The 23,453-nt window shown below is 36.1% G+C and overlaps 1 protein-coding gene across 5 annotated transcripts in view; it reads left to right on the top strand.

The window, feature by feature from the left end:
* Positions 1–23,453, top strand: part of spir (spire type actin nucleation factor) — a 216,556-nt gene that overhangs the window by 176,311 nt on the left and 16,792 nt on the right. For all 5 annotated transcript variants that reach the window (XM_069499919.1, XM_069499912.1, XM_069499916.1 and 2 more), the window contains one exon: positions 16,394–16,542. In XM_069499919.1, the coding sequence (XP_069356020.1) occupies positions 16,394–16,542 (149 nt within the window). The remainder of the gene's footprint in view (positions 1–16,393; positions 16,543–23,453) is intronic.

The following is a 23,453-nucleotide window of genomic DNA, read 5'->3' as shown; positions in this document are numbered from 1 at the left end:
CATGTCTTTCGCGGTTTTTCAACGCCATTGTCAATGAAAACCCGCGACTTAGTTTTGTCGCAATGGTTGTGCTTGGGCTACAGTCTACAAACATACAGCTACTTTACGAGTACCTACGTTGTAACCTATAGACCTATGCTGGTCGCTTGGCTAGCTTTTGCAATGCGGACCTAAGATCTTTCCCTTTCACGTCGAATGTGCGATGCGACCTTGATATATTTGCAGGTAAGCACCTGGCTTCAAACTAAGAGTATCTACTCGTATGGGAACTTTTTGGTTAGAATAAATGTTCCAATTATATTTTTTTAATACCATTGTAATACATGTATAACCTATATTATACTTATCTAATGATATTTATACTTAACCTACGATATCAAAATCGCAGCGGTCTACGGTATTAGGTACCTTACATTTAAGTAAATTTATGTTTAAAAATATTTTCTTTTTGCTTTTATTAAAATTAAACTCGTTTCTTGTACCTATGGAATATTGTGAAGGGAGAAACTGACTCATATCAACTTACATCTTTAACAGTTGAATCTAAAATCTTGGGATTTTGCATGGACGTTTTCGCTAGGTACGCGTAGGTATACCGCAAGTCTCCTCCTGGTAAAATGGGGGTTCACTGACTGTGGATCGGCTAGTTTTAAATATATTAGGCATGTAATCTATTAATTATTATTAAAAAATATGCCCTTGCATAATAATAAGTATATATACTGGTAAAATGGAGGTTCACTGACTGTGGATCGGCTAGTTTTAAATATATTAGGTATGTAATCTATTAATTATTATTAAAAAATTTGCCCTTGCATAATAATAAGTATATATATACTTAAACAGATTATTTATATATTTTTCATTTGAGTAATAAAATAATTATATCATGTTTCAAACTGTTTCTGCCCTTAACTTTACATACATAAGTATAATAGTTATTAATATTTATAACATCAATTAATAAATATTTTTAATGGTTTCCTTAATGAAAGATAAAGTAATATGATGCGAGTGCTGGAAATTCCTAACAAAGGAAGTCCATTGAAGGCAATATTGTAAGGTGAATAGTATAAACGCACTACTAGGGTTTCCATGAAAGAATGCCGTGTGGTGTGACCTAGTATACGACAGTATAGTACAAGTGTAAAGTGTTATGTATTTAGATTGTTTTACTACTTATTATATTAAAAAAGCAGGTAGTTTTTTTTTAAATTCAGATACAAGTTAGCCCTTGACTGCAATCTCACCTGGTTGTAAGTGATGATAATACGTGGCCACTTAAGTGATGTAAATTTGTTGGTGATCTACGACTAGGTATATCAATGCGTCAAGTCCAATGATATTAGAATTTCTTCTAATATCATTGGTCTAGTCTAAGCCTTTCCTTCAAGCTTGTCGACGTCGTTGGAATATAACGGGATGTAAACTGTACAGAGCTATTAAAAACCTCTAAATATTCTAAACAACAAAACTTTTGTGTCCTGTTATTATTTCAAACTTTACTTAATTAAAGTTTAAATTTTAAACGCATAACCACTTTCGTTACGATAATTTCTAAAATATGGTAACGATTTTATATATAGCTACAAGAAAGTGAGTTTTGCATTTCCGTCATAGATAAAATTATTCTGTTTTTAATTACTCAGGTATTTATTATTATATAATAGACGATTTACTTGCGGTGGCAGCACCAAGGCGTCATTTTATAGGTAGATATCAAGTTTCTGGCATTGCAACGCAAGGTTAGGCTAACAAATGTTTAATTATAAGTAGATTCAGTTTATAGTACTAAATTCCAATGTTCGAATACAAAACTTGTATTTTTTATAAACAATTGTATCAAAAGACAGAAAAGATACTTTGAGAGTTGAGACATTGCATTTGGGAATGTCTACATAGTTTCCACAATCATTAGGGTTAGGTACTTTTAGTGAAAAAAATAGTATTTTATTCCTCGCAAATTTTATTTTGGATTTTCTTTTCTGTATTTATTTAAGGGCTTTGTTTTCATAGGTAAGACCGTGTTCTTTCATTAGACAGACATACGGACAAATAAAAATTTGCGTGAATTTTAGTAGACTCGTAGCAGACCTCGCTTCGTTCGGTCAAATATTTTACACTTTTTTGCGCCTCTTGCGATTCGTCATGTAATAATATGAGACAGCTTAATGAATTTATATCATCGAAGATTAAACTAAATGAGAAGCATTCAAGGTTTCTACTAAGACGAGTGTAAACTACTAATGATATTAATGTGGTAAATTATGTCGTAGACTTACGTACCGTTAACTTCCGACAGATTTTAATTACATTATTAAGGCAAAATGTATTTTTCTACTTTCACTTAGATTTAAGTCAGTTATACAATTTTTGTTTGTCTACTAATTTGACAGTGAGCGCATATCATAATAAGATACAGTGCAACAAGACTCTCTTGGCACCTGAATGACATTGGCATGGGGGCGCTGTTGGAGAACATAGGCTTAGAATATTCAAATAAGACCAAAGGGGACACTTGACGGCAACGTTAGTTCCGATTTTCGCCACGCGCCTAGATATCATGTCGCACTGTACCATCATTGAGAAGAAATGAATCGAACCCGGACATTTTGCTTATCTCCTCAGGTCACAGTGCCAGAAAGAACATCAAAGATTGATCAATTTTAAATTTAGAATACAGCTTACAGTCTTACGCAAAACGAAGCCAAAAAGGCAAGAGCTAATAATGATAGAAAAATATCTAGTAGGTATAATCTTAAAACGTTCGTAACAGTAATCGTATCACCGCAAAAGCGTGACTACAACTTCATGGCTCACTAATCTTACCATGTCCTTATCTCTAACGAGTGTCTGTCTGTCGGTCTGTTTCGTAACAGATGGGAAAGGTACGACCATCACGACTTATCGAGTGTTCAAGTTATTGTTCCACTTAGCTGCAATACCGTGTTCTGGCATTAATAATTTTGCATAATCTGGCGCCATTTCAAAATGGCCGTCTGTCACTTTTAATTTTTTGTTTTGATTTTATATTTCTTGCCTATTTGAACTTTCTACAAAAAGTTAAAATGGCGCGTGAGGAGTAAAATCGTCGCTCTAATGTTGTGAGAGATGTTTCTTGATTAAGCTTTAATAGAAAATCATCAATATGATTTATTATAAGGCTGCGTGATTTTTTTCGATATCGTCAATTTTACCTGCTATTTGCTGTAATAAAAATGCTGTGCCCAAATAAAAAATCTTAGAATAAAAAATATTTATTTATTTTATGGGTACATAATATAGTTAATTCATGCATGAATCGCAAATGAATAAAATCTCGAACTTGGTTTGAACTTTGAATTGCATGTTTGTATAATATTCAACATATTTAACGATCGAGATTCTTAACCTTCATTTGGTTACCTATTAATCTTGATTTTTGCAATCTTTTTATCTGTGGAGCAACCTAGAGATCATTCGGTGTCACGATTTCAAACGAATAAAAACAACGTAAGCTAAGTACCTACCTAAAGAATTCTCACCTTGAGAAATGAAAATAGTATTTTAACTTTCATCTTTCATGGCCAGACCTCGGAGCTTAGGTCTTTTATCACACCGTCTTCAGACAAAAAGCATCTTGGGTCAAGGATGCGTGTGAATTGGATGCCCGCCAGCTGTTTTATCATTGCTTTTGTCTGTGGAATTAATGGCGCGCCACTGCTGCCAACTGTCAAACACATACAATTTTGATTTATAATCTGTACTTGATTCCAGTTTTATATATACAGTGCGACAAGGCTATCTTGCCGCGTGGCGAAAATCGGAACTAACGTTGCCGTCAAGTGTCCCCTTTGGTCTTGTTTGAATATTCTAAACCCTTGTTCTCCAACAGCCCCCCCTGTCAATGTCATTCAAGTGCTGAGAGAGCCTTGTCGCACTGTACCTACATGGTGCATTTGTTTTAAAGCTTGACTAACTTTTCGCGCTGAATAAAGTTCAAAACATTTAAAGGCTTTTAAACTGTGTGAGACATTCCAAAAGTGGAGCAGGTTCCGACTTCAAGGTCGGTTTATTTACCTTTCCCTTTTAAATATAACTCTAATATGTATGGGAGTACAAAACACGCTACTTATATTAATTTATACTTACCTAGTATTTTTAGTTGCGGCACAGGTTTGGGCTAGTTGCCACTAATATTAATTGCCTTTAATCTTACTAGCATGCCCAGAGCTGAGAGCCTTATAAAACACAGAAAAGTTTTGGAGAAACCAGAACTTTGGGTATAAATTGGTCCATCAGAGGTGCTGTTTATTTAATTTGTCCCAACCAATGCCAAAAAAAGAAAAGACAAATAAGGTACCTATCCAAAGTCATTCAAACTTCGATAGATAGAAAGTGCTGAGTTTGTGCGCGATATTAAATCGGAATAATTCAATTTCTCATCAATTGAAATCAGATAGTATCTACCTACACAACATTAACACATGTAACTCTACTAAATGATTGCGGTAATTTAATACTTTACGCTACGCAATATGAAGTGTAGCACAGAACTCTCAGTTAGGTATGGTAATAGAAATAGTATCGATGTTCTTAATATGAGGACCGTGTTGTGTGGATGATTTGGAGTAACTCGCCGTACAAAAATGTACAAAAATTATTCGAAAAAACATAAACCTACAGCATTTGTAGCACAGCAACGTTTAAAGTAAATTAAACTGTAATGCTATGCAAATAAGTCTAATTTTTAAACTAGCGCGCTATGATGCGCACTGCCCATCAATGCGATACATTCTTACGCTTCTTTAACACTCTTAAACCTATTCAGATTTCTGTAAAGTGCAATAATGTTTAAATGATTAAATTATGAAATATTGAAGACACGTTTCTGCTATGTGAACGTGACCCGTGCACTAATGTTCCTCGAAACAGTTGTAAGGTTTCGCGTAACAAATAAATATGTTCTTGCATTCTCAATAAATACCGAATGTAGGTTGCAAATGCGTAATGCATGCGCTGAATTGTGGTTGACGCTACTATAAAGATTTTTTAAAGTAGAAATCCACTGAGTTATAATATGTATGTAGCTGTTGCCCGCGACTTCGTTGGCGTAGACTACACAATTTTCGAACCCCTATTTTCCCCCTTAGAGGTTGAATTTTCAAAAAATCTTTCTTAGCGGGTGTCTACGTCATAATAGGTATCTGCATGCCAAATTTCAGCCCGATCCGTCCAGTAGTTTGAGCTGTGCGTTGATAGATCAGTCAGCCAGTCAGTCACCTTTTCCTTTTATACATATATATATAGATTACTAGAGTAATTCACGAGTATTTCTTGTAGGTTTGACGATTTAAAATGAATATCGTCACCATCATTAGAAGATCACGACTTAATCAAAGCGTGAACTAAGCTTGAGATTGTAGTGAACGGTACCGCAGTACCGTTAGGTCATCTCCAATCACAATTACGTCAGTTTCGTGGCTATCAATTTGAGCAATTGCCGCTACAAACTAATAATGTGCGGTTAGACACGAGCTAATTTGTGATTAAAGTCATCATCATCATCCGATAGCCGTCCACTGCTCGACATAGGTCTCTTGTAGGGACGATCTTGCGCCGCCTGGATGCAGAGGCTCCCTTCGAATTGCTTGATGTTGTCCGTCCACCTAGTGGGAGGTCATCCGACGCTGAGCTTTTCGGTGCGAAGGTCGCCATTCTAGTACCTGACCCCAACATATTTTATCAGTTTTTCGTACGATGTGCCCTGCTTATTGCCTCTTCATCTTCGCAACCCGCTGAGCCATGTCGATTATTGGTTCTCCTACGGATCTCCTCATTTCAGATTGATTTTATGTACGAAAAAAAAATTTAAATCTCTTGTCTTCTGATGAAAATATTTTTTTTTTCATTCGGGCGTATTTGGCCTACTGAATCCAAAAAACTCTGAACTTATTTTCAAGCAAAATAGCCTTAAACTGTGCTGAAATTAGGTTTAAAATTCCTGATTTCGATCACTGAACATAAATCTGAATCATTTCCAAGCAAAATGTGCTGATTTTTTTTAAAGAATATTAGCCAATGATGATTAATATTCCCCTTTCCCCTCCAACTAAGCGTTAAGCTTGTGCTAGGAGTAGGTACGACGTAGATAGTGCAACGGGTGGGGTTTGAAGCGGTGACCATTCGGAGTTGAGCTATTGAGGCTCAAATTGCGTCCAGTTTGTAATTTCTATCAAAACGGTATTTGTAATATCTACACGTAGATCGAGAAAAATATACCTATTAATATCTACAGACTACAGAGATATCACAAAATGTTTGTAGTAGTGCTGTCACTTGTTTTACAAATATGAAACTCATTGTCTTTTTGTGTACACAATCGAAGCGATTTTATATTTTATAACTACTAGCTTCAATAACACATTTCTTATGTAACAATTATTATCCATCCATCTATCAGCCTGTTTGCGTCCACTGCTGGACATAGGCCTTTCCAAGAGCGCGCCACCAAACACGGTCCTCCGCCTTCCTCATCCAACCCTAAAGGGGGGTAAGGGGGTGCGCTAACATCTTAGCACCCCAAATGTCAACCTCACCTGCACGTGGTGCCCCCTGCGAATCAGCGGACGAGGATATGACGACCGAAGAATGGCGGGATACCCATTCCATATGGCTTGGCTTTAATTAATACAGACCAGAGACGGGCAGCAGCGTCACTGGTGCGAAATAGCCTACAGCCCTGCGCTGACCACCCCGCCTGCCCAGCGTGGTCAGTATGGGCACTACTTCTAATGAGCAGCGCCAACAGACAAAGGCCCCCAGTTCCCGGCAATTATTATATTATTATCAAATTATTATTATAGACTAGAGATTCACATTTGGAGATTCGGAACTCTTTATATCGTTAGTTTTCCATTGTATTGCAATATTTATATTTCCTTTTTTTATTAGATTTCTTTCATGTTCTTCTAAGATACAGTAACACAATATACTTCTTCCTGTAATTAAATTTTATCGACATTATACCTCATTTTAAAATAATCTAATTGTTTTTGTTTGTTTATGTAATCTTATATGTTTTGATCTGATCTATAAATAAACGTATTCTATTCCATATTCCTTTATAAATTTACTAAGTAGCATAATATCATAATATCAGCTACTAGCTTATGCTCGCGACTTCGTCCGCGTGGAGTACACAAATTTCAAACCTCTATTTTACCCCCTTAGGGGTTGAATTTTCAAAAATCCTTTCTTCGCGGATGCCTACGTCATAATAGCTATCTGTATGCCAAATTTCAGCCCGATCCGTCTAGTAGTTTGGGCTGTGCGTTGATAGATCAGTCAGTCAGTCACCTTTTCCTTTTAGACATTTAGATTTGATCTGTAGTAAAGTAAAGAAAAAATACCGTTAAATTGGATTGTTTACAATACCAATCTCGAAACCTAAACCGGTAAGCGTACCTACTCGGCAAGGCAATCGAGTACTCTTTAACGATCTGAATCGTTAATCAAATTTAATAGCGGTCGTGAAATAAAGTAACGATTTGATGAAGGTTAATTTAAATATTAATTGGGCGTACTAAGTAGTATTAAAAATGCGAAAGTGACTTTGTTTGTTGGCTAGTAGGTACTTTAATCACGCCGCAACCATCGATGGCCGCAACGAAGCAACGGATCGACCTGATTTATTGCATAAACATATTCAAAGTCTTTGAGAGTGGCATAGGCTACTTTTTAAACCGAAAAATTAAAGAGTTCTCACGGGATTTTTCGTGCGGACTAAGTCAGGGACATCGTCTAGTTAAAAAAAAAATGGGTTGAAGGAAATACACTAATAAGTAGGTATCTATAATAATTAGTCGGAAAAACAAAGGGACATCCTTTTACCTACAATACAAAGAAGCATTAAAATGATGTGACGGGAATTTTTTAATATTAATTCGAAATTAAAAGAGATGAGATGACTCGGTATCTCGAGCACTATAAATTATTTATCAATTATTTATGTAGGTACGCCTTTTCTCTTTTTCCGTAACATCATTATTATAAGAGGCTACTTAAATAATGATATAATTTGGCTAATAAGTACAGCAGTTCCTACATACGTTGAGTTACCTACTATGTTCAATGACCATGGTTTTAATAAGAGGCATGTCTTAATTAAAACAACGCATGAAATTCCTCGGTTACGGAATACTTAAGATGAGTGAATGTGCTAACCTATTAGCATACTCGTAACTTTCGATTACGCTAGTTATTGTAAATTATTCATGAGAAAAACCTTTTTTGTTTGCTTCCGTAAGATAGATGATAAACATTTTCTCATGTTACACCGTTAATTACCTAGTGTTGGAACTTGGAATTGCCAAAACAATCCATTGTTTCAAGTGTACGCAAATATTTTAGCACACATTTTTTCCTAATGCCATGCTGCTTTATTTAGTTTGCTCTACATTTGCTAGTAAACATATTTTATTACTAGACATTTTTTTTTATAAAGAATATTAGCCATTTTAAATGACTAATATTCCCCTTTCCTCTCCAATTAAGCGTCAAGCTTGTGCTAGGAGTAGGTACGACAATAGTGCAACGGGCGGGGTTTGAACCGTCGACCTTTCGGTTTTCAGTCCACTCCTATACCGGTTGAGCTATTGAGGCTCTAAACATTACCTGCGAGTTTGTCCGCGTAGATTTTGGTTTTAGAAAATACCCGACGGAACTCTTCCATTCTCCGGAATAAAAAATAGCCTATATCTGTATACCGGACCAAGCTATTGTTATATCTAGTATCTTAGACAGATTCCTCCGACCTTAATGTAGTGTCTAATATCTATACCTATGTAGAGCCCGCCACAGTTATTCACTACTGTCACGAGAAAAATAGTTAGGTACCTAGATACTTATAGTATATTTTAACTACGTTAAAAAGTTATGCAAAATCCAAAAGATGTGTTTAACTTAACTGGTTTTAATTTAACTTTGACGTTACGACTTTCAGGGCAGGTAATGGGGCATAATTGCCGTAAGATTTTATATTATGTAACTTGTTAAAGTAGGTATGTATAGATACCTACAATGCGTCAATTAAAGGTTGAGGGCCAAAAGTAGGTTAAGTGAAAATGAAACTGATACGTAAGCCAAAAAGGTCGCAAAAAGTAAATTCAACTTTTTAAATCAACTTCTTAAAGTATAAGTAACCTTATTTTTTTCGATATCGTAAATCGTTGTTTACCTAAAGTAGTTATAGTTTATAATTAAGGACATGCTCGTAATTGAGTGTTTGAGCCATGAATACTTTCGAGTTTTCTAACAGTGAAAAACTTCCAAAAACTAAAAGTGAGCTCGAAAAGTTGAACTAAATATATCTACTATGTAACTTCTTACATTTTTGTGGATCGTAGTAGAGTAAATTCCTACGCAGTGTTTACTGAAGACGTGTTGGTACTAATGGTGACATTTGAGCCTGAATCCTCCCCAGGGTTACAGCGCATGCGGGAAACGGTGCAACCCTCCGAAAGCAATATGGCGTCGATCGCCACGAGATAAGCACGCGCCTTATATTTACATCGCTTAGCGCCGAATTTTTTTAACCATTCCCATACCAAAAGTATTTATTAAAAGTATCGCCTTTCTTTGCTAACATCGCTTCGTTATTTGTTTTTGTTTTTCCGCGATATTTTCTTTATCGATTGCGTGTGCCGCAGTGCTATTTTGTGTGTCGATTACTGAGACTATAGACATCAAATCGACGTTTAAATCACAGGTCAATACCGTCAAAGTGTTGTTTAGATACCAAATACGTTGTTTTCGCGCTTAACGTTCCGTGAAAATTTTTAGACAATCTTCACCTTTGTGATCCGGTTCGAGGAACTTAAATATTAAGTATATACCGAGTTGCGACGCTTGCAAAACGGCTCAAATTATAAAAATAACAAACAACAAAACTGATATAACTGCGCAAGTACTTGAGTTGCATTCGATTTTGTTGCAATAATTGAATTTACCAATTAACAATCTGTGTCCATTCTCTTGTGCCTATAGATCGTTAATAATATTAAATTTGATTTAATAAAAGTTTGCGTACCAAGTGAAGTACATCATCAAACTGCGTCGTTCGAGAGTTTCGCCCGCAGCATTGCTGCTGGGTACAAGGCCAGTCTCTGGACTGGTGGAACCGGTAAGAAGCCCTGAGGAGCCAGCATTGGACGTCGCGCAAGATAAAGCCTACTGGGGCAGCATTGCCACAGCTATGACAAGTAAACATCATAATACCTTTATGTAATTTCACCTAGGCTAAACAATGTCTAAACGCGCGTTTGACACGTTTTCTAAAATTAGGTCGCCATAACAACCCCTTGTATCAAAGGGTTTCACGTGTGCCTTTTATATTAACGGGCACGTTTTGTTTTAACCCGAGTTAAAAGGCTATCCAGGTACCTACCTCTCTGTCCTAGGACAATGAAGGTCAGTTTTCTAGGTCAAATAGCTTGAGGAAGATCGCGTCTTTTTAATTTGTCCTTAATCCTGAGATCAACTGAAACTAAAAGTCAAAACTTGAGAACAAGCTTTGTAAATAGAAAGACATTTTGACGTTTAATATCAAATTTCTTGATTTTTTATTCTACTATTGATAGTAGAAATAAAATTAATAATATTTTATTAACAATGAATTCTATAAAATAAACTTAAATCTCAATTAAAACTTTAAAATCGAAAAAATTAATACTAATTACTTCGATAAACTCAAGGGCGCCATTTTCGCTAAAACAATTTTTCATTATAATTGCTCTTGCTTTCGCGATTTTAATTGCTGCCGTTTTCCATCATAACTACAACAACTGTTCTAATTAAGATCTTTTGAAGCAATCGTAATTTATAACTTTCTTAATTAACACTTAATTTAACTTACATTTAAACAAGGTGTTAAACATTTTGTTAAGTCGTGGTTATTAGGTATAAAATTGACGAATTTTTTAACGACTAGGTTGCATGGGAACAGTCGGTTTTACATTTTTCATTTGACTCATGCAACATACCTAATTCAAAAACATCACAATACCTAGTCGTGGTACGTACGTAATATTATGTCGTTAAACTATGAAATAAGCCTAAAATCATTAGTTAGCATTTTTGTATTTTAAGAAGAGCAACTGTTAAATTTCTTGTTGGCTCCTCTTACTAGAATCTGATTTCCGAACTAATGGCAGAGTCTTGCCATATCATAAGTAGCACAAGTTGTTGTCAGTTGTTGTTACCTGATGAAGGAGGACGGGCGCTAATGTGGGACGCAACGTGCGTTGACACATTGGCCCCGTGTTATATAAGGGAGACAGCATCAATACCGGGAGCCGCAGCAGAAATTGCTGAAAACGGCAAGCGACGCAAGTATGCGTCTCTTATCGAGAGTTACATTTTTGTTCTGCTGCCGTGGAGACCCTGGGGCGATGGAGTCTTAGTGCTAAAAAAAATTAAGAGACGTTTCACCGCGATTAATAACCTCATCTGGTGACAGAAGGGCTGGCTCATTTTGTGTGCAACTGATCAGCCTAGCTATCCAGCGCGGAAATGCAGCCAGTATTCTTGGCACCATTCCATGCGGGCATGATTTGTATAGTAATTAGATAAGACTAGCTTTAAAATTTACCAACATGAAATATATATATGTGGACTTCACAAATTTCAAACCCCTATTTCACCCCCTTAGGGGTTGAATTTTCAAAAATCCTTTCTTAGCGGATGCCTACGTCATAATAGCTATCTGCATGCCAAATTTCAGTCCGATCCGTCCAGTAGTTTGAGCTGTGCGTTGATAGATCAGTCAGTCAGTCAGTCAGCCAGTCACCCTTTCCTTTTATATATTTAGATATTTTAGTAATTTGATTAATTATTAGCCTAAGCCCAAAGCCTAAAGACGAAAGTCTTTAATGAGTGTGTCCTACCTGTGATGACGTATGGCGCTGAGACGTGGACACTGACAGTTGGCCTTGTCCACAAGTTCAAAGTCGCTCAGCGGGCTATGGAGCGGGCTATGTTGGGTATCTCTCTGAGGGACAAAATCCGTAACGAGGAAATCCGTAGAAGAACCAGAGTGACCGACATAGCCCAACGAATTAGCCAGCTGAAGTGGCAGTGGGCAGGCCACGTCTGCCGCAGAACCGACGTGTTCTGGAGTGGAGACCGCGTATCAGCAAGCGCAGTGTGGGACGACCTCCAACCCGCTGGACTGACGACCTTAAGAAGATAGCGGGAAGTGGGTGGATGAGGAAGGCGGAGGATCGTGTGTGGTGGCGTGCTCTTGGGAAGGCCTATGTCCAGCAGTGGACGCAAATAGGCTGATTGATTGATTGATTGATTGATTTGATTAATTATTAACCGACCAACCTCATTCACTGAAATAATATTACTTACCTAATACCTACGTTATGGGAAATCCTAATTATGTACCTAGTCGTTTCCCCATCGAACAACTCTTACAAAAGGGTAGCCCGATGGCTGTCGACCAAAATGAGTCACGTTTTAGTGTTTTGTAGTAAAACGAGGAGCTCTTATAGCTTCATCCAGACCTTTCAATTCACTACATGTCTACATAGTATATGTTTGCATGCTTTTGAATTTTCCGTGTTCCTATGGAAACATGTTATTTTTCCGGTATAAAAAGCATGTACTTTCTGAACGCTAGCAAAAACTTAGCGTTATTGTTATACTACCTAAACACAATCAAATACCAATTACTGTTTGCCTCATTTTGTAGTTTTAGTGATTTAGTATTTTTCAAACCCGCAATGTACAGCGTGCAAAACTCGGGTCAATGCCCCGCCTACGACGCGGCATTGACTCCGAGTGGCCAACTTACGCAACGTTTTTTTGTGGTATATCCGTAATCATCAGTACTATCACCTGTTTTCGTTTTTGCCAGCGTTCTGGTTACCCCCTGTATTCTATCTAGATTCTAGATTAGGCCCTAGACACCTACTTTGTGTTGTAGACATCATTTTACACGTATGAAATTGTTCAGGGAATACGCGAACGACCTTTCATCTCGGTACTGTCTGTCTATGAAAGGGTCTGCTAGGATTCAAGGTGGAAAGAGCTGGAAGTGAGCTAGATATTTATTGAGACAGACATCTATTCATTGCGTTGAGAGCCTATATAGAGATGGGTGCGGAGTGCGATCTTAAAAGGGTTGGTTAACTATAAAAGGCTGTCGTTCCCTGAAATATGACTTAGAATGAAAATGGAGTTGATAAGGGTTTGATCTTATTTTCGGATCCAGTAAAGTTTACTTACATAACTAGCTTTTCCTGCGAGTTCGTCCACGTGTACATTTAGGTTTGAAGATTTCGATGGAAAAGAAAATCTACATTTTATGCATAATCTCTAAATCTCAAAGATTTAGAGATTTTTTAATTTAGATTTCGATTTAGAGATGTTGTAAAAATATTGAATTCTAGATTAAGAAAGGTTGTAAAAATATTGAAATTAATTTTAGTAACGTTTATTCAGTAGGGTTTATTTTTATTTTTATTTGAGTAGATACTAGCTTATTCTCACGACTTCATCCGCGTATACTACATAAATTTCAAACGCCTATTTGACCCCCTTAGAGGTTGAATTTTCAAAAATCCTTTCTAAGCGGATGTCTACGTTTTAATAGCTATCTGCAGGCCAATCCGTCCAGTAGTTTGAGCTGTGCGTTGATAGATCAGTCAGTCAGTCAGCTTTTCTTTTTATATAATTGATACAGATTTCGAAAAAAAAAACAAATTGGTCTTTGCCCTGCATATTCCTCAATAAGTTAGCTTAAACTTAGATCTAAATACAAAGAAGGCTAACTTAAATAAGACAAATACACAAATATGAAAACAGCATAAAGTGAGATAGGGTTACAAATTATAAATTATAATGCAGCTCCTAAGCTCGTAACCTAAACCCTGTAACCGACCCATACAATATTTAATCAACTCATTTTCATGGAAAGTCATAACTCCACCTGAGTTACGAAAGTAAACGAAGCCATAAAAGTGATTTCAAATACCCTTTAACCTTTTTCTACTGCAGAAATGCAGCTTACTCAAAGCGACAAGCAACTTATTAGCTTGCAAACTGCACTGCGGCTTTGCGCTTATATAGACCTAAATTTATAACAGAACATCTATGTTTGAATATTTTTTTTTTTTATTTTTTTTTGTTTATTTGAAAGTAATCAACAGCGTAAATACATAATTATTATTTAAATTTAAATCTAGGTATAACAGAAGGCCAAAAGAGATTACTTAAAATTATAATTAAACTATTTTTAACAGAATAGATTTATAATTAAAGTGTATGTCTGTGGTTTCGAAACAACTGCCTTTTGTTATAAGAAGTGATCCATAGCGAGCCCCATAAAAATAAAATAAAATAAAAATATCTTTATTTAACAAAAACACGTTATTTTGGCGTCGGTTACTAGTGGTCTCCACACTAGGTTAAACCTGTGACGTGGAGACCATAGAAATCCATATAAACGAAGTTTCCGTTAGCCTTTAAATATTAATTTAATCTAACTCATTAAATACAGAAACTTTCTAGGAAAGGAACTAATAAGTATCTGTGTCTGTGATACCAGATTTTGATCTCCGAAACGGATAAATCAATTTTGACAGAACTTTAGCAGATACGTAGAAGACTATGCAAAGTGTAATCAAGGCTATTTAGCTCGAGAAAACTATTCTCATGGGATGTTTAAAATATATTAATCCACGCGCGGATAAAGTCACAGGCAAAAGCTTGTAAGATAATAAATATCAAGGCTTTTTGAATACCAATCGCCGCTAAAAAGCTGGCGTGACTAGCTGTGGTCATTCGAGTAGAACGGGACTTGCTTGTTGAAGAAAAATAAGATAACTTGACAACATACTGTGTTGATAGTGATAAAAACAATGTGGGTAAAATATAACTAACGACCGTGCGACCTAAATCTAAGTAACCTCTAAGTAAGTCTTATACATAGTATTATAAAATAAAGTAGCAACCTGCGTTTGATTGTGTATTCGCTTATACCTATAGAGTAGTTGTAGATATTTCTAAACTTACATTATTAAAACATTTTACAATAAAATTACACGAGGACCAAGTCGCAGGATACTACAAAAAGATAAAGATATTGAAAGTTGCATTCTTACATTTCGAATTTGCTTGCTTGTATAGAAAATAAAAATGAACTAAAAATAATTGGCATTCGTTGATCTCTTGTATTCATGCAGGTAGAGGAAGATTGATCTGCAAGTAATTATCATGAAATTAACAAGTCTACAATGACATTCCGTAGAAATAGAATCTAATAGGAATTGTATTGTTTCTTTTAATTTTTCTGCATTTGCGCGGGAGAATGTTAAGTAAAATAAAAACGAAATATGTCAACATTCTATTATTATTGGCCATTGTTCGCCGCACTCTTACAGATTGCTTGCTTCACTTCACGCGCTTTTGTTGTGAATATTCATTTGTGATGGCTTCTATGTATGGCAGATTTTTTTTTATTGTTTTACTCTTTATTTCGTGGGGATTGCTCCACTTTTTTAAAGGTTCTTTTTTCAAAGAAGGCTTCTTTAATTTGAATGATTTTGAAACAATTTAAAGGACTAGTGGTATAGTGGTAGATCAAACAATGCGCAAATGAGTAGGACAATATTGACATTATGTATTTCAATTTGCCTATAGTACATAGGTATTTATTACCAAACAAAACCGTAGCACTGTAGGCAGGTGTCTGAGTTGCTATTTATAGCTAGACGTCGTCAACCGATTAACATTTACTGCTAGACATATAGGTCTCTTGTAGGGGCTTCCAAACGCCACGGTCTTGCGCTGCCCGAATCCAGTGGATACCTGCGACTTGTTTGACATCTTCTACCCACCTAGTAGCTAGTATCCACCTAGTAATTCAAATCCTACGATAGGTGTCCAGCATCATCAACCGATAGACGTCCACTGTTGGACATAGGTCTCCTGTAGGGACGTCCACACGCCACGGTCTTACACCGCCTGAATCCAGCGGCTCTCTGTGATTCGTCTGTCGTCCGTCCACCTAGTGGGGGGTCTTCCAACACTGCGTCTTCCGGTGCGAAGTCGCCATTCCAGCACCTTGGGAACCACCCCAACGTTTATCGGTTTTACGAACTATGTGCCCTGCCCATTGCCACTTCAGCTTCGCAACCCGTTGAGCTATGTCGGTTACTCTAGTTCTCCTACGGATCTCCTCATTTCTGATTTGATCACGTAGAGAAACTCCAAGCATAGCTCTCTATCCATCGCCCGCTGAGTGACTCTGAGCTTTCTTATGAGGCTATAGTTAGCGACCATGTCTCCCATCCATATTATGTATGATAATATCATAACTTTAATTGTAATTTTTGCATTGTTTCAGCAACGAGCGGGTCGGGCAGCGGGCCGGGCGGCGGCGACGCACACACGCATCCGCACACGCATCCACACGCACACACGCGGCGCGGTGACGTCACGCCGCACGCGCCGCCCCAGAGACGCCTTATCAAAGTCGATTTTGACAATCTTGAGGTAGGTAACTTTAATACCTATTTGGGAGTCAGTGTCTTCCCTTACTTAAGTATCTCTGTCTTAAGGTACTTGCCAGCAGACAAGAAATAAAAATAAAATAAAACAATACTTCACAATCTACAATTCCATCTACATTATACACGCACGATTCGTTTTGCGTCATCATTCCTCATACGCATGGCTAAGGTTTGAACTACTCTTCTGCGTTTTCTACCAATTACAATCCGGGTATCTTGGAAACAAGAGTGAATACGCATCTTCTAGGTAAACGCGTCCCACCTTAGGTCACATCATCACTTTCCATCAGGTGTGATTGTGATCAAGCCTATAGTGAATGACAATAAACTAGACGTACACGCACTATTTGTGTGTGTTTGTGTGATATTAATTGTTTAAAATTTTTAGAGGGAACTGTAAATATGTACTGGTCAGTATAAATGTTAGATATAACTATAAACAAGTGTCGCTTCGACTTTATTTTGTTTGCAACAAAAAAATATAAGGTACATATATATTATTTTAATAAAGTTTATTACAGATAAATGGATTTTATTAATTTCGACCGTTAGATTAATCTCAATTCTAACAAATTGTATGTTTGTAACTAGGCGTCAGCAATTAAATGGATTCCTGCGTACAAAAAACCGGCATAACGTTCATTTTTCAGAGTAATTGACAGCGATTTCGAATAGTGTTACAACAATAATTGCTACCTGGATGCGGCTGTTAGCGATTTAACACACATAGCACATAAGCGTTGGTAAATAAACTTAATTGCTTGGTACCTATTCGTGTAGGAGTATCGTTTAAAATTACGGTTATATACAGTTTACCTATTAAGTAAAATACCGAAATAAAATAAAGGTTTTTTTTGGTGTTTCATTGACACTGGTTCTTATGTGTGTTTGTGTGTGCATGTGGAGGTAAAGAAAGCTTAAGAGTCCTCAATGCCTAATAGTAATGCATGCCGCATATTTGAATTCAAAAATGTAGCAAGAATCGTTGGCAGACTGTCGTAGCGTACCTAAGTATAATACAATATTTTACAGTAGTGCGATGCAGATGTTCGGAGTAACAGACTGCCCATAGAGAAAGTACCAGATTTTTACCCCATGCTGCCCGAAAAAATTAATGTTCAAATAATTTTATAGCACGCCGCATTGTCGCATGTTTCAACTCCGAGTCTGACGTAATATAAAGGGCAAAGGCTCATTTTTCTTCTACTCAAAACAGGGAGGCAATCAACAAATTCAATTAAAATATCTCTATGATTCCAATAACCGCTATTTCTATCGATAAATAAAATGGAAAACGGGCGATATTTCTAATTGGATACTTTGTAGCTCAATTTATTATTGAGAGACCGTAGGCTGTAAGTATCACCAATTCAGCACAAAAAGCGTATCCGCTTCGGAGTCGATGACTTGACAGTGGGCACTCTTGCGTGTAATAAATAGATAATTTGTAGCACCCGTCTTAACAACCTTTCGACAAGAATGTATTACGCGTACAATCTGGGAAGCTCTTGATTATTGGTTCTGACCTCTTAATAAAAGTAAAAAAAAAAACCTGAAATGAAATAAAAATAGCTGAAACCTAGAGAGATTGTTGGCTAAAACTAACTTTCAATCGCCGTATTGTCAAGTCTAAAGCTTTTCGTGGGTTTGCTAGAACTTTTGGCCGATCGGTTTCAATTGGTCCGGGAATTCAATAGGTATTTTATCGATATCCTAACTCTATAGGAATGGAAATCCGGTTAGCATTTTATTACACAAAATTCTGAATAATTCTTTTCAACCTCGAAAGCAAGTCTGTTTAAAAACTTCTTTTGAGTAATATTTGGCAGTCATTCTTGAAATTGAAAAAGAATTTTTTTATTCAAATAAACTTGTATGGGCAAGCTTACAACAACAACAAACTTTTCTGGTTTTTGGAATGCCCTTCCTACCGAAAAGAACCATAAAAAAAACTCGGCGGCTGTTTTCAAAACTTTAATTTTCGGCCTTTTTTCGGCATTATGTCATATAGGATATCGCGGGAACGAATCAAATCCATGCTCTTTTATCATTTACTTATTCTTTTGTTCATCAGAATTTTTTCAATAAATTGTTAATCATTTTATTGAAACATGCTTATTTTTCACTCATATTGAAATACTATAAGTACAACATATAATGATACGTAAATATAGATTTTTAAAATGGCTGTGATTAATGATTATACTCATAGCACCTGGATATATTTTATTTTTGGATGCGTGAAGCGCCTAAAATTTTCTATCTTGCTTAGAGAGAAACCGTTTAAAAATCCACCCACAGTTTATAAAACTAATTTTTGGTCATCCATCAAGTTCCCAATTTCGGTGGACATTACTTAGAGAAATCGTCGCTATCATTTGAAGATTAGATTAATAATGGCACCGATTCTAAGCACAACCTAATTTTAGAGTATTCGCACCCTCTTCTTACTATTGTAATATGAAAAGGACAGAAGCAGTTTGACATTTCTAAATTTAATTTTTAGATAGTAAACCCGTGATTTTAGCACGCACTTGCGAACCTACTGTTTAAATTTGTATTGTGCACTAAAATTTAGAGTCTTTAAATGTGAAAGTCATGTTCCGTTCCTTTTTTAGCATTAGTAAAAAGAAAAGGATGCAGATACTCTAAATTTAGTTTAGAGAGAGACTAGAGAATTGGGGCCAATGTCTTTTTCTAAACTAAATTTAGAATATCTGCATCTTTTTCTTTTTATTACTGCTAAAAAAGGACGGAACATGAATTTTACATTTAAAGACTCTAAAGTTTAGTGCACGCTACAAATTTAAACAATTGGCTCGCGACTGGCAGTTTAATTTATTTAAATTAAATTTAAATTTGTCAAACTGTGTGTGCCCTTTTCATATTATATAAGTAAGAAGAGGATGTAAATACTCTAAAATTTAGGTGCGCTCAGAATCAGTACCAATAACCCACGTAACTAGACCGCGCCACCCACAATTCATCTGTAAAATCAACCTCAAACAAATATCCTGTAGAAAGTAAGCAGTTACACTTGAACAAACTTATTCATTGCAAGGCTTTGGTAACCTAGTTCCATTTATTTTCAACTAGCGACCCGCCCCGGCTTCGCACGGGTGCAATGTAGGTACTACTGTGGTGTCAGTGTGGTTATTTTGTTATATACCTATTTCTTGCTTGATGCTTGAGGCTTGATTTCATACGACATATTGAACAAACTATCGTCATTTTTCAACAAATTAACACAAAACAAAAGTAAACTATACGTATAAACCTTCCTCTTGAATTACTCTATCTATTGATGAAAACCGCATTAAAATCGGTTGCGTACTTGGTTTATAAGATCAAAGTGTACAGAGGGACAAACGGCGGAAAGCGACTTTAAGCGTTTTTAACCGACTTCTATACTATGTAGAGATAAACTCTGGTCCTTATTTCTATGAAACCAAAGACTGTTTTAAGTGAAAAACTCTATGAGGTTAAAGAAATGCAAAATAAAAAAGTCCAATGACGTAAAATTTCTTTTTAATTTTCCTCTAGGCTCTAGATAAAGAAAAGATAAACAATGTGGCTAATTCCGTTGTACACAATCTCTACTAACTAAACTAAAATTACACGTCTAAACCTATTGCTATCCCTTTCATAATGTTCCTTGCGGAAAAGGCTAGATTTCGACCTGTTAATTTAGTTCAGTTTAGAGATTGTGTACAAGAGAATCGACCCCACTGTCACACTTAAAACAGTAGCCTCCTCACCATTTGTTATATTATTTGGTTTGTATTGTAACACCGACGTGTTAATATCATTACCCTAGAAAATAATATATGGACTTGTTAGTTGTTAGCACTTTTTATCTCACACAAATCTCGTGGGACAAGACAAGGTTACTTACATATTTTTTGACTCACAAATTCACGAGTCAATATTTGGCGAGTCTAAATAAGAATAACTGATTGTAAAAACGTAATGTGTAGTTACATAAAAGCTTTAAATATAATCATTTAGTAAATATATGTCACAAATGAATTATTATTTTATTGTGATGAAAACTTATGTATCCCGTGTTTTTCACATTTTGTTGTATTCTTTAGGATCTTGATTATTTTCTCTGGTGGATGTCACAAGGCCATCCGCAAATTGAAGACTAGGTTTTTTAAGTTGTAGAGTAGGCTTTGCTCCTCTGTTATAAATAACAAACATCGTTTGGTGCGCATCTCATAAAAAATTGTCGACCAGTTCGACATAAAATTACGAGTGGAAACCGGAAATGCAGTGCAGTAGTATAAAGTTGCACGTAATTGTGATGACCCATATATAAGTGTAACTGCCACATTACTGTAGCAAAACATACGGGAAGGTATTCAGGGCACAGGTTATTAACCGAGTTGAAACCTGGACGGTTGCGTTTTTAGGGTTCCGTAGCCAAATGGCAAAAACGGAACCCTTATAGATTCGTCATGTCTGTCTGTCTGTCCGTCCGTATGTCACAGCCACTTTTTTCCGAAACTATAAGAGCTATATACTGTTGAAACTTGGTTAGTAGATGTATTCTGTAAACTGCATTGAGATTTTCACACAAAAATAGAAAAAATACAATAAATTTTGGTGGTTTCCCATACTTAGAACTGAAACTCAAAAAAATTTTTTTTTCATACCTATACGTGACTATCTATGGATAGGTCTTCAAAAATGATATTGAGGTTCCTAATATCATTTTTTTCTAAACTGAATAGTTTGCGCGAGAGACACTTCCAAAGTGGTAAAATGTGTCCCCCCCCCCCTGTAACTTTAAAAAAAAGATGTACATTACCATGCAAACTTCCACCGAAAACTGGTTTGAACGAGATCTAGTAAGTAGTTTTTATCGTGCAAAATGTCGATAAAATACGATTGTACTACGGAACCTTCAGTGCGCGAATCTGATTCGCACTTGGCCTGTTTTTTTCTAAGCTGTTTGCACGGAAGCCTCCGGTTGGCATCAGCACGATTCCGCGAGGTCTTGCTACTTTTTGCATCACAGTTTGTTTATAGTATTCACGAACGTGTGTTTAATTAAGTGTAACGACCGCACTATGTCATTAATTCATAATTCGAATAGATGCAGGCTCCATTGAAGACGTTTTACAACTTTTGTACAGTTTTACTTATGTAACCGTTTGTATATTCAGTTTTTTTACGTGTTGGGCATATTTACAAGTACCTACCAGGCTACAGTAACAACACTTGTAATAAATTAACGTGTCTCATTTGTACGATAGGTCCGTTTTACTGCTCGGCCGAAATCTAGTTCCATATTTACTTAATATTGTAAATGCGAAAATGTGTCCGTCTGATAACTTTTCACGGCCCAACAGTTTAATTGATTTTAAGGTACAGAGTTAGCTTACATCCCGGGGAATAGACATAAGGCTAGGCTTTTAGAATAGAAGTCATCGTGTGTACTGTGTATGTGGTCGGAGTCGCGGCGACTTCGTGCGTATACACTCGACAACTTCGATATAAAACAGATTCTAACGGTCGCCGTCGACTGAGTCGCCCGGGTGACTAGTCGACCGTGTATTGCGTCTGAGATACATTACAAACACAGATCAAGGAAGTTAAAGACAGAGTAAAAGTTAATCAATTTAAATTTACATCGCGTAAGTAGGTTGGCGTACTGGTAATAAAAGTGTTGGAAACATTGACTCTAATGAAAATAATACCTTGCGAACTTTAGTTTTACGAATATACTGTGTTTGTAAATAAATCTAGGTGATATAATATTAACTAGGTCAATCAATAATCTAGAACGCAATGATGCTATGGACACGTTAAGAAATTAATCTAAGCCGTCATTGATGACGCAATATTAATAATACAACTCTCTACGGTATATTGAATCGATGAATGAAAATATGTGGATCTCTTAGAAATAATGGTCTAAGATTTTTTTTATATAGTTCAGACACTGATAAGATATAAAAATAAAAAAAGATTCCGAAGAATTGAGAACCTCCTCCTTTTTTGAAGTCGGTTAAAAACACGAGCTAACCTGAAGATTATCGAAGGGTAAATAAACGTGATTTTGAATAGCTTAATCTAGTTTATTTTAAATCAAATTTGACCATAAAGTTTTTTAGTCAAAATTATGTTTTGCCTTTGGTTTAGTTAACCTTTAGGCCTTTAATTTATACAACATTTAGGCCTTCAGGCCTTTGATTTACCTCTTGCTAGACCTAAGTATTGAGTAAGGTGAATAGATTTGACTAGTAACAGACTTTCGGCTCTCTAAATTATACCCAATAATAATAATTTATTGTTAATCGCAGTCTTCAACAAAAAAATCGACCAAGTGCGAGTCAGGCTCGCGCAATGAGGGTTCCGTACTACAGTCGTATTTTTTCGACATTTTGCACGATAATTCAAAAACTATGATGCATAAAAATAAATAAAAATCTGTTTTAGAATGTACAGGTGAAGACCTTTCATATGATACCCCACTTGATATAGTTATCTCACTTCGAAAGTTGAAAATACTAATTAAAATTGAAAATATTAGTTCATGACCACAATTTAATTTTTTTTGTGTGTTCCAACCCTAAATTCACGGTTTTCAGATTTTTCCCAAATGTCAGCTCAGCTATAAGATCTACCTACCTGCCAAACATGATTCTAGGTCAACGGGAAGTACCCTGTAGGTTTCTTGACAGACAGACGGACAGACAGACAACAAAGTGATCCTATAAGGGTTCCGTTTTTCCTTTTGAGGTACGGAACCCTAAAAAAGAGTTATTTAATTATTCAACGTAACGTCAATAATACAAACGACAATTTATTGATTGTTTATAATGCGTAGAACGGTTTTGATCGCGCTCATTGACAATTTATTGCTAAGCTATAAAATAATTATTC

Source organism: Maniola hyperantus, chromosome 1, assembly GCF_902806685.2.
Source record: "Maniola hyperantus chromosome 1, iAphHyp1.2, whole genome shotgun sequence".
Lineage (NCBI taxonomy): Eukaryota > Metazoa > Arthropoda > Insecta > Lepidoptera > Nymphalidae > Maniola > Maniola hyperantus.
This window is presented reverse-complemented; position numbering and strand designations above follow the sequence as displayed.